General features: G+C 61.1%; 1 protein-coding gene across 1 annotated transcript; it reads left to right on the top strand.

Moving 5' to 3' along the window:
- Window positions 1-7,475: 7,475 nt before the first annotated feature.
- On the top strand, window positions 7,476-11,446 carry ANKRD33 (ankyrin repeat domain 33). Its single transcript, XM_024214754.2, has 4 exons — window positions 7,476-7,795; window positions 8,304-8,433; window positions 9,224-9,364; window positions 10,576-11,446. The coding sequence occupies exons 1-4, from the start codon at window positions 7,499-7,501 to the stop codon at window positions 11,352-11,354; spliced, it is 1,347 nt and encodes a 448-aa protein (XP_024070522.2). The 5' UTR covers window positions 7,476-7,498; the 3' UTR covers window positions 11,355-11,446.
- The last annotated feature ends 134 nt before the right edge of the window (window positions 11,447-11,580 follow it).

Genomic DNA, 11,580 nt, shown 5'->3' with positions numbered 1-11,580 from the left:
GACTCCCACTCCTGCAATGAGCGGACCAGTGCTCAGCCCACCCTGGAGTCAGGAAACGTCTCCACCAGGCTCAGCGAGTGCCAGGGAGGGGTCAGAACCCCTCACTCATCTGCTGTAGGCGCTCGCCACAGACGCGGGCAGGACCCCGGTTCCAAGCTGGGCTCAGAGGCCCCCATGCAATTCACAGGCAAGAGGGTCCTGCAGGAAGCAGCCTGGGGAGAGGAGGGAAACGTACGTGCCTCCCTCGTGATCTGCCCTCACCCACCAGCATCACTGCCGCCCACCCACCTCTCTGGGACCCCAGCAGGGGACCCTTGGGCGCAGGGGCCCCAAGGCCCCATGGAATGAGGGAGACCTGCAGTCCCTAGACAGCCTGGGAGTGACCCACTGCTGCCACATGTCACTTGCCGGGGCCGCCTGGCGTTGGCAGGGGGCTGCCTGTCCACGTGGCTCTGCAGCCGGGAGCCCACGTTCCGTAGCCGCATTAGGTGCAAGGCAGACCCTGGCCGCGCTCGGCCGCTGACCCAGCCCTGACCTGGCATGATCAGGGCCAGGGTTAGAGGAGCGCTTCCTGGGCTCTAAATCAACCCTCCCAACTGCCCCCCGGGGCTGAGTTATTACGCCCTGGTTTTGTGATGGAGATGACCGGGGCAGCCAGGGCCGACTGACCTGGGCGAGACCACCAGGCTCGGGGCTTCCAGTCGGACGCTGGGTGGGAGGTGAAAGATCAGGGCTTTATTCCAAACGCGTCTCAGCCCCCGCCCCGCTTCTCGGCAGCTCCCGAGCATCAAGCGTGATTTAGTGCCCGCGGGTTCGTCTGGGAGCCGACGACGCTCAGGACTCAGCCAGGGTCCCTCTGGCCAGCAGAGTCCAGTGGTCAGAGCAGCGAGTGAGGAGCCAGAACACCCAGGTTCTATTCCTAGCTCAGCTGTGCATTCGGTAGCTGATCCCACTCAAGTCACATACACCTGCTCTGTGCCTCAGTTTCCCTCTCTATAAACCAGAGACACCCCCAGGGCTGGTCACATCCGGGTCCCTCTGTAGCCCACCAACAGCAGCTGCTTCAGAAGAAGGGGCAACTCCCTCGGCAGTAGGGCAGTTCTGGACCAACCTGCCCGCAGCGGTAGCTGCCCGTCAGTGCGTGGCCCATGCCCTGAAGCAGGAGGGTTTATGGTGACGGAGTGACCCTTGGCAGCATTGCTCGCACCCTGCTCACCCCTGTAGTCTGCCCTGAGACCCATGGGCAAAGGGGGCACGCAGCAGCAATGGCAGCTGCCTGGCCCCTGGGCCCCCAGCGGCGGGGCCCCTCCCTTGGGGCCACCCAGGATTCCCCCCCGACCAGTCAGTCCTAGGCTGGTCGTGAGCCTGGGTACGTCTGCACAGCAGCTGGCAGGGAGAGGGACACACTCTAGCCCTGCTCCAATTAGTGTCTGAGAATAGCGGTGTGGCCACAGCGGGACGGGGGGTGGCCTAGGCTAATCACCACCCGGCGGGATTGTCCTCGGACGGCTAACCCGAGCTGCCGTGCCGTCTGCGTCACTGCGGCCACACTCCTGTTTTCAGGCACTGGCACGAGCAGAGCTAACGCGCGTCCGTCTCCACTCGCTGGGAATCGGACGTACCCTTAGCACAGCCCGTCAGGTCAGCGACCCACATTTTGATGGAGGGCTCCATGGAAGACTGGAGAGCTGGGGGGGCTTATGACCCCCGCCAGGTGGTCTAGTGGTCCGGGGGCTTAGGAGAGCTGCTGTTAATTCCTGTCTCTGCCACAAACTCTCCGTGTGACCTGGGGAAAAACCCCGTGCCTATGGATAACGCTTCCCTACCTCACAGGAGCGTGGAGAGAGGAAATGCCTCCAGTGAGTGGACGCTGTGGTGACCAGGGCCATGTAGGTACCTAGCCAGACGTCTGCCTCTCCTTGTGCTCCCAGCATTTCGGAGGGATTAACATTCATACGTTTACTTTGCACCATTGGGCTGATTCACTTGCTGTACTGAGTTCTGGGCCTTGCGCTCAGTTTGGGAGAATGAAACCCAGCCGCTCGGCTTCACGTTTTGTTCGGGCCTAGTGTCACTTCCTCGCATGGGCGCCAGCTGCGGTGTGCAGGGGCTTGGTCACAGCTCGGGAGGGAGAGGGTGGTTGTTTTTAAGCCCTGGAAAGCAAAGAGAAAACGTCCCACCACACACTCCTGCTGGACTCGGCCCAGGACCCATTGCGCTAGGGGCTGGAAAGACAGAACAGGGAGGAGCCCGCAGCCGACCTCTGAAATCCTCAAGTTCTAACTCCAGCTTCAAACCACCGACGCCGCTCCCTGCCACAGAGAGAGAATGACGCCAGCCGGGGAACCTGCCAGCCCATTGCCATCCCCGCCATGTCCCCAGCGGGTCGACCCTCCCCAGCTGCACGGCTGCCCCTGCTCCTCACACACCCAGAGGAACTGCCGAGGGTGGCACCTTGCCAAGCACACGTTGCAGTGTGGTGTGTGCACTGTATGTGTTGGGGGGGGGGGGGAGGGCTGAGATAGCCACGCTGCCAATAAAGGCCCCGGTTGCCAGGTAGCTGCCGCATTGTCAGTCACGCTCAGTTGGGAGATTAGAACGCAGGTTCCGCCAGGCTGCTCCTCTTCACACTCGGGGTGTCCTGGCTACCCTCAGAGAGCGACACTGGTGCAACCCCCCGATGTTTGGCCTCCGTGTCAGCTCCTTGGGGCAGGGACCATCTGCCTGTTCCGTGTTTGTACAGCTCCTGGCACAAGGGGCCAGGACTGGGGCCCCTGAGCGCTGGGAGAATACAACCGATGGCGCCACCTAGTGGCTGCTGTGAGCTCTATCACTGCCACCACTGGCTCTTAGTTGATCTGAAATACGCAAGTTGGTACAGCAGGCCTGGGTGCACCGCCTCCGCCCGGCTAACGAAGGCCCCGCAATTCTCCTCATCACATGCCTCTTATGCCCCTCCCCCTCCACTCCAGCGTGACGGGCGGAGCCCTGCTAGGGGCTGAACGTCACCCACCAGCAGGGGCCGAAGGGGGGTTATTCATGGCTCTCTCCAGGTCCCCCCACTGTCCGGCCATCACGCCCCGCTGGGGAGGGGAGGGGAGCTCAGTCTCTGCCCCTGGTTTCTCTCCAAACTGCAACATGGAGACTTGTGTGCTGAGCCCTGGACCGAGGCCCACAGAGTCAGCGCATCACGGGCCACCAAATGACAACGAGCAATTTGGCCCCCTTCCCCCCGTGACTTGACTTCCCTCTTCATCGAGCAGATGGGAAGCTCTGTGGGGCAGGGGCCGTCCCTTTGTTCTGTTTTTACAGCACCTAGGACGATGGGGCCCTGGGCCATGACTGGCCGTTCCCGCAATACAAATCCCAAACCACCACCACCATCTTTGTGTGGGGCACAAAAGGCCAAGTGGGGGTGAGTGACTTCTCCACACGGCCCAGCACAGACAGGAAGCACATGCCCCGGAGCCCTGCCCGACTGCCCCTACCCCCACAGCAGGGACTGCGGGCAGCGTTTGAAATCAAAGAGCCATTTGATTGTAACAAGGCAGCAAATACTTCAGGCCCAGCATGTTTGTATCTGCGGTAAAAGAGGGAGGTGATGGAGTAGGGAAGTGCCCAGCCCCGCCTGCCGAGAGTCTCTCGTTGCAAGCTGGTTTGACGTTCATGACAAGCGGGAAGGACAAACAAGTCACGCACTGGCTGCGTATTATCCAGCCACCCGCTCCACATTAATAATCAATCCGCTGGCAAACCGGCTCTCTGGCCGTGTCCTGTGGCAGCCCCTTGTGGCCACTGTTGGCAGCACACAATACAATTGGAACAGCAAAGGGCTTGCTTCTCTTTGGGACATTGTGGCGTTTTATCGCCCTCCTCGGTTCCCATTCTCGTTGCAGAGATGCCAGGCCAAACACACGGGATTTGCAATCCCAATAGAAGAGACAGAGGCAGGAAGCGTTATCATCCCCCGGGTATGGACGCGGGAGCCAGGAGGGCCACACAGCGAGTCCGTGGCAGTGCTGAGACTCGAATCCACATCTCCCGAGTCCCTGCCCGGGGCCCCGCCAGCCCGCCTCGCTCTGCAGCAGTGTCCAGACTACAGCTGTGTCATGTCAGGTGCTGCACAGACCACAACCTCTGGCCTCCCTCCCCACTGGCGCTGGGCCCCGCAGAGCGCCCAGCAATGGCCGCGGGAGAAGGCGGGGCAGAGGGCAAGTGCTGGAGCTATAATAAGCAAATGCACCTGTGGGCTGTGGCGAGGCCAGGCCAGGCATCCCAAGGTCTCTGCTGCTCAGAGGCTCCTGTCTGCAGCCAGGACAGATTATAACGCGCGGCTCCCTGCGATAACCCCTGTAAGCCCTAAAGCCGCTCCAGGCCTTGGCTTGTGATAAGAGGGCTGGGGAAGGTTAGCTAGAGGCCTGACGGCGGCACGTGGCAGGCAGGACAGGGGCCTACGTCACGTGGGGACCAGGCTCCTGCGCCAGGACCGGGCGGCTCAGGGCTGCAGCAGCCAGGCGCTATTCTTGCCGTCTTACGTAATGGCTGCAGAGGGCTCCCGGGCACTCAGGGACGTTTGTGAGAGCCGCAGCATCGGCCCCATGTCTCCTCAGCCCGCCCAGTGCACTAGGGAGTGGACGTGCCCCCAGTCACCATTTGGGGGCCCCCAAATCCCCAGGGCTTGGAGCGGGGCTGGTGCCCACTCTTGTCAGTAGGTCCCGCTCCTCTCCCAGCCAGGACGGGGGCCCAGTGGCAAGGGGTAGCCATGCACATGGGGCAGGGATGCGCTGTGGGCGGAGAGGAGGCCCCAGGGCTCACACTCCGGCTCCCTTTGCTAGCCCAAGACTCACCTCCGTGCCTTCCCCACGGAGACACACCCAGCAGAGCGGGTCAGGGGAGGAAGCGACCCACAGGCTGTCAGTGGGGCCCTGGAGCCTTCACCCCGCAGCAGCGACAGCAGCAGGACAAGCTCCCCACACCCTGCCCTGCCCCCAGCTCAGCCTGCCCCTGAGTCTCGTGTCCCGGGCCTGCTCCCCCTTTAGCTTCACCCCCAAGGCCCCCAGCAAAGGGACCCGGTAGCTCCCAGTGGGACAGTGGCCTTAACTGCGGAGACACCTGTCTGCTCGGGTCTGGACTGAGACCCATCTGGACTGAGACCCATCTTGTGTGGGTGTGTCACACACAAGGCCCACTTAGCCATGCAAGGGTCACAGCTTCCAGTCTGAGCCATGCTGGAGTTGAACTAACAGCTGCTGGGGGACCCACCCTCCGCTGGGACCCCACGAGCCGCCCTGGCCCCTTCATTTGGGAAACAAAGCAAGAGGAAGGAGGAGCCGCTGGCTTCCTTCGGGAGACGGGGCCTGGCCAGCGGCGCTGCTCTTGAGAGTCCTTGGTCAGTCTCGCCCAAAGCAGGTGAGCTGGGTTCAGTGGCCCAGGCAGGAAACGCGACTGCACCCGGGTGTTTCATTTGCAGGTGCAGTTGTGCAGATCTGATACTTCCCTGTGCAAGCGACCCATTGTGCATCTGCTCAGCAGTTTGCACGGCACGTGCAAAGAAGGCTCCAAGTTGCACGCCCCAGGCACTGTCTCCTTCGGCCCCCGGAGCTCTGAGCTGGGTCGCAGTGTCCTGCTCTCCCAGCGAGGCGAGTGTGAAAACACACCAAGGAGAGTGTGGTGGCTCCCAGCACCCCCTTCTCCAGCTAAGGACACCAAATCCCACACACGCCTGCCTGATCCTGCTCAGGGCGGCCAGAGCCGTTTTAAGTAACAGTTTAAATTAAGATGCCTTGGCGGCTAAGCCCCCAGCAACGTGCCAGCTGTCACCGCTCGGGAGCCCGGGGCAGAACCCGCTTTCCCTTGGGGAGGGGGAAGAAGGGAAAACGTTCCCTATGCCTGAGTGTGTCAGGGAGCGTCTCTGCCCGGCTGGAGCAGCGCTGAAACCCAGAGGGCCAGGGACGGAGGTGGAAGAGCTGAGTGTCCCCGGATAAGCCCTGGGAGGGAGAGAAGAGATTTCTCCGTGCCGGGGCCGAGAGGCGAACGCTGGCTCAGGATTTCCAGGGATTTCCGAAACTTCGCTGGACCAGAGCCGAGCAGCGGCATCCCCCAGCCTGCAGGGACCGGCGACAGGTGCATCAGGGAAGGGGCAGGAGACACTAATGGTCAGGTAGGCAGGAAGCTTGGGCACACATAGGGCTGGGGTGCGAGGGAGGGCAGCAGAGAACCAGGGCTGCCCCCAGGCAGAGAACACTGGACTGCACGGGCCAAGGGGCGGCTCAGAGTCGGCTTCTCCTCTTCCCTCCAGGCTGGTACATGTCAGGGCTGTGCTAGCGAGGGGTCCAGGGCTCCCTTTGTCCCCCATTCTCCCCACCTCACTAGAGCTCTGGCCATGGGTGCCCAGAACAGTCCCGGAAACGCCGGGGCAGCTCGGCTGCAGCGTTCACGAGTGATCCCGTTACAGACACACAGAGAAATGCAGCAAGCTGGGTGCAGGGCCGTCGCACGCTCTGCCAACTTCCCGGGCGGGGCCTGGGGGCTTCGGACCTGGTGGTCTGGAGTCTGCTCCCCTTCCCCAGCAGGGAGGGGACCTGGCCCTGGGATTTAATTTACCCCTTCAGTGCTGGACTTGGCCCCAGCTCTGCCTGGGAATGGGCTTTGCAGCTGCCATGTTCTCCTGCGTGGGGATAGGACGGGGGGCAGGGAGAACGGGGAGGAGCTTGAGCCCCCCCCCCCCCCGTTCTCCCGCCTCTGTTTAATTCAAACTGACAAGCAGGTGCTTTCAGAGCTGGACACGTGGGGCAGCAAAGGGTCTCTGTGTCACTAGCAGCGTACGGGACAGACGCAGGACTTTGGGGCGCAGAGAGTTAGCCCCTGGGCTGGGGGCAGCGCTGCTAGCCAGCCGGGTAGTGGCCCAGCCTGCTGGGACCTGGGCACAGCGACACTCCCTCCTCGCCCACCCCTAGCAGGAGAGGAATCTGGGTTAAGGGATGCCAATGGAAGGGGCAGTTGGGGAGGGGCCCACAGGTTCCCCCCCTGTCCGGCTGGGTCCCCACATGGCACGTGGCCCAGAGGCTGGGCGCGGGGCCCTGTTCTGCATCCCCAAAGGTCCCGAGCTGCCCCCAGCCCTCTGCGGCTCCCGGGTGATGGTTTTACGGCCAGCTCTGCACCTGGGTCCCAGCCTCGGTGAGCTGCTCGAGGGTGGGGGGTCTAATCCCAGTTTGGTCTCGAGGGCGAATGGAGCCATGTGCCAAGATCAGCCTCGAGCACCTGTCAGTCCTGCTGCCCCTGCGAGTGGCCCAGAGAAGCCAGGGCTCCCCCAGCCTCACCACAGAGCGACCGGTCCCTGGGCAGGGGTGGGGGGTCTGGGCCTGGCCCAGCCTCACTGACCTAGGCTTGCATTGCAGAGTCATCACCCAGGGGTGAGGGGCGCCCAGAGGCTCCTGGAGCAGGGTGGGCAGGTGGTGCCGTGCCAGGCTCTCCTCGCTCTGAATGGGCTGCGTGACAGATGACAGCAGTGGAGGAGAGCGTGCTGCAGACCTGGAAGACCAGCCTGGATGCCTCCGACCCGGAGCTGCACTACGAGGAGGAGGAGGAGACGGAGGAGGCAGAGCTCTCTGACACCAGCAGCATCCTCTCCGACGACTCCGTCTACCCCTGCTACGAGCCCGCCCCGGACGCGGATGGTGGGCAGGTGCTCACCTTCTACCAGTGCTGTGCCAGGAACAACGCCAAGCTGCTGCAGGAGACGCTGGCGCGTGGGGTGAGCCGGGAGGAGGTCACGGAGCTGGATATCAACGGGAGGGTAAGCATTCCCGCGCCGTGGGCACGGAGCCCCTCGGGGGGAGACCGGGATGACTAGCAAGAGGATTCCTAGTGAGGCGGTTGGACACAGACTGACCCTGCAGCTCCTCTGCCTCCTAGCCCACACTCCGCACCGTCTCCCTGCCAAGGCTGGAGCCAACCCCATGTCCTGTCCAGGTGCATCGTGGGAGGGGCAGAAAGCGTTCCCAGCACTGGAGGCGGGAGACGGGGACTAGACACACCAGTCCGGCACAGCCCGGAGGCAGACTGGATGGACCCTTGGTCTGCCCCTTTACCTCGGATCCTGTTGGTTCTCAGCACCAGAGCCCAGCCCTGTAACTTCTCTCGTGCTACAAACCATTTTCCCAGCATGCACTTTGGCAGCACGGGAGAGGGTAGGTGAGGCCCTGCAAGAGGGGCAAGTGCTATGCGGGGGTGGGCGGGGCGGGGGTACAGAGAGGAAGATGCTGGCGTTCACTGACACACTGGTTCTGAATGCTCCTCCCCAGAATGGGCTCATGGTGGCCTGCTTCAAGGGCTTCATGGACATTGTGACCCTGCTGAGCAAATGCCCCTACGTAGACATCAATCACCAGGATAACGACGGGAACACGGCCCTCATGATCGCTGCTCAAGCAGGTAGGAGCTGCGGTATGCCGGTGCTGGAGCTGCACACAGGAGCTCCCCAGAGTACAAGGGCATGGAACGCTCACTGAAATTAGAGGGCAGTCAAACAGGCGATGCCCAGTTATCCTGCAGCAGTGAGTTCCACAGGTTATTACAAAGGCAGGCCTCTTTACAATAGCAGTTTTTAAACCATTAAGTCATTTAATTCCAAAGTTAAGGTTCCTACAACAATGTCCCCTTGGGCTCAGAGCAGCCCCTGCCTGAGCGGTGCTGTATGTTGGACCAGATCCTGAGCTGCTGTCAACGACCAGAGCTCCACAGAAGTCAGTGACGCTACAGTGATTGACACCAACTGAGGATCTGGCCTGTTACATTGCACATTTAGAGCCTGATTCGCCTCTCCCAAAGCCAGAATAATTCTACTAACTTCAGCTTGGCTACTCCCAATCTACACCCCAGTACGGAGGGAAGAGAAGTAGGATCTTACTAAGGTAAATGGGAGGAAAACGTGACCCAGGTTTCACCCAGCTGTGTTCCCAGCAGTGTAGGAAGCTGCATGCTTGGATTCTTTCCTGGTTTGCCTGCAGAGGGGCTGATGCATTTCATTTCCTAGGATTTTAAAAGTCAAACACGTGCATGATCACTCTGGTTCACTCCCCGGTAAGCACTGCACTGGGGCCTTCATGGACACCGCCCCAGTCACACCGCTAATGCACGCAGCCTTCAGCGAGTGGGCGCTAAATACTCATTTCTTGTTATGTTCTGCAATTCTAATGCAGCTTCTCTCTCCCTGCCTGTCAAGGACACGTCACGGTAGTTAACTATCTCCTGAACTACTACCCCATGGTGGAGATCGAGAAGCGGGATGTACGGGGCCTGACGGCGCTCATGAAGGCGGCAGTGCAGGGGCGGAAGGAGTGCGTCACCGCACTGCTCCTGGCAGGTGCGTGGCTTTCTCGGGTGTCTCAGGGAATTGCTGCGCAAGGGCCGAGCTTAGGGGAAAAGAGTTTTTTGACTCATTTGAAAATCCCGGTAAAGATGAGGCCATTGCAACTTGAACATGCGTTAGCTCAGCCCCCCACGTAGGGGTTACCTTGGCCGGCTCACTCACGTTAAAACTGACAACTGCCTCGGCTGCCCTAGGATTTCCACCTGGGTCAAATACACTTGTTTCCTAGGCTACATCTTCGCAGCCAGAAGGTGTGTTCACATGGATCGCTCTCGCCGTGTGAAATCTGAGTGAGACAAGACGCTGATTTACCTCAACGTAGCCAGTCAAGGTTATTCCCAGGGGAGGTGCACAGGGTTGACCTCAACTAGCTATTTAGGTTACGTGTACATCAAAAACCCCCCTGCGGCCGTGAGTGTCAGAGCCTGGATGTACTGACTTGGGCTCAAGCTACGGGGCTAAATCAACAGTGTAGCTGTTCGGGTTCAGGCTGGAGCCCGGGCTCTGAAACCCACGGCGTGGGGTGGGGCTCAGCGCCCGAGCGAGGACAGCCACGCTGCTTTTGGAGAGGTACACGAGTGAGCAAGCTTTAGCGTAGCTTGGTACCAATAGCACGGCAGCTTGGACCTTGATTCTGCTCGCAGAGTGTGCCCATTGGGACCTGCGCTAGCTAGCTTACCGCTAACGTGGGTACGTCTACACTCGCTGCAATCACACCTTCAACTGCAGCGTAGACGGGCCCACGACCTCTTCCGGGGGCTCTTTCAACGCAGGGAACACAAGTGACGGGTTAGATCCGAGCCCTGGTGCCCAGCAATGCCTTGCTCCTTGTTCTCTGCTGCCATCCAGTGCTCATTCAATGCTCCATCAGCAGATCTCAAAGCACTTTACAAAGCTGGCCCGTCTCATTAACCCTAATTTTACAGATGGGGAAACTGAGGCAGAGTGGTGCCGCGACTTGCCCGTCGTTGCTCAGCAGGCTAGCGGCCAAGCTAGGAGCGGAGCCCAGCCTGTTCAGGGCACTATCCGCTAGATCACACTGCCTCCTTCTATTTTGTTCTAAAACCGTTTTCCCATCCACAAAGTCTGTGATGAGGCCATCTGGAACAGGCCTGCTCTCGTGCCCTGACCCAAGCCACTTGCAGCTACGCAACCAAGGGGTTCGTTTTTATAACGGGCCCTTTCTTTACCCCCTGTGGTCTCAGGAGCTGACCTGACAGCGGTGGATCCTGTCCGGAGGAAGACAGCCCGGGAGTGGGCAGGTCTGACTGGGCGCTTCGAGACCATTGTGCAGATCCGGAGCATCCTGCAGCGGCCCCGAGCCGAGCAGTTCAGTGACCAGTACCAGCCCGAGTGGCCGGCACTGCCCGAGTTGGTGGCCAAGGCACTGGCCACTAAATCCAGGTGCAAGAGGCTGTTGGAGAAGATCTGCTCCACCTTCAGCATCAACCTCCCGCATGACCCCGAGGCGGACGGGGTGATGGACCACATGGTCCGGATGACCACATGCCTGGCCAGCCCCTTTGTGGCTACGGCCTGCCAAACCATTTGCCCCGGGAGCCCCCCCGAGGTGGGCAAGCGGAGGCTGTCAGTGCCGGAGATCCTCAAGGAGTACACGCCGGATCCTGATGCCAAGTCCGAGCCCGACTCATCCTCCTGCAACGGCCAGGCTGGGTCAGAGACCCGCGTCCTGGTCCCGTACCGGAGCCCCTCCGGCATGCTGAGCTTCCTCCCCCTGCGGCTACTGCGCAGGAACAGCGTCTTCCCCGGGGGCCACATCCCCAAAATCAAACTGGTCAAGGCCACCTTCCCCCCGGCCTGCCAGGAGAAGCCGCCGCGGTCGCGGAAAAACAAGAACACGCTGGAGCTGCCCAAGTGGAAGTACAAGGAGCTGAAGGAGGAGAAGAAGAAAGCGGCTGAGGCGGAGGAGAAGCAGAAGGAGACGACGATGAAAACGAAGACGAGCAAAGGGAAGAAGTCATAGGGGAGGGGGGTGCTCCTAGGATGGCAGCTGGCCATGGGGGTCAGGCCCCAGGGACGCCTCCAGGACACGCTCGCCCTGTCTGCTGTTTGGGGGGCTGCCCTGCTCTGAAAGGGCATTTCACCAAGGGGCAGATCGGAGAACGGCCGGTGGGCTCAGCAGTGAGAGAGACGTAGGGAGCTTCAAACTGCATGTGAACGATCAGCTAAACCCCACCGACAACCCCCAG

This window comes from Terrapene carolina, unplaced genomic scaffold, assembly GCF_002925995.2.
Source record: "Terrapene carolina triunguis isolate 2854851 unplaced genomic scaffold, T_m_triunguis-2.0 Scaffold641, whole genome shotgun sequence".
NCBI lineage: Eukaryota > Metazoa > Chordata > Testudines > Emydidae > Terrapene > Terrapene triunguis.
The sequence above is the reverse complement of the archived record's forward strand: the minus strand, read 5'-3'. Positions and strand labels throughout refer to the sequence as shown.

Coding starts and splice junctions, on each gene's coding strand:
- ANKRD33 (XM_024214754.2), top strand. CDS start 7,499: ATGACAGCAGTGGAGGAGAGCGTGCTGCAGACCTGGAAGACCAGCCTG. Junction 8,434..9,223: donor CATGATCGCTGCTCAAGCAG/GTAGGAGCTGCG, acceptor CTGCCTGTCAAG/GACACGTCACGGTAGTTAAC. Junction 9,365..10,575: donor CACCGCACTGCTCCTGGCAG/GTGCGTGGCTTT, acceptor CTGTGGTCTCAG/GAGCTGACCTGACAGCGGTG.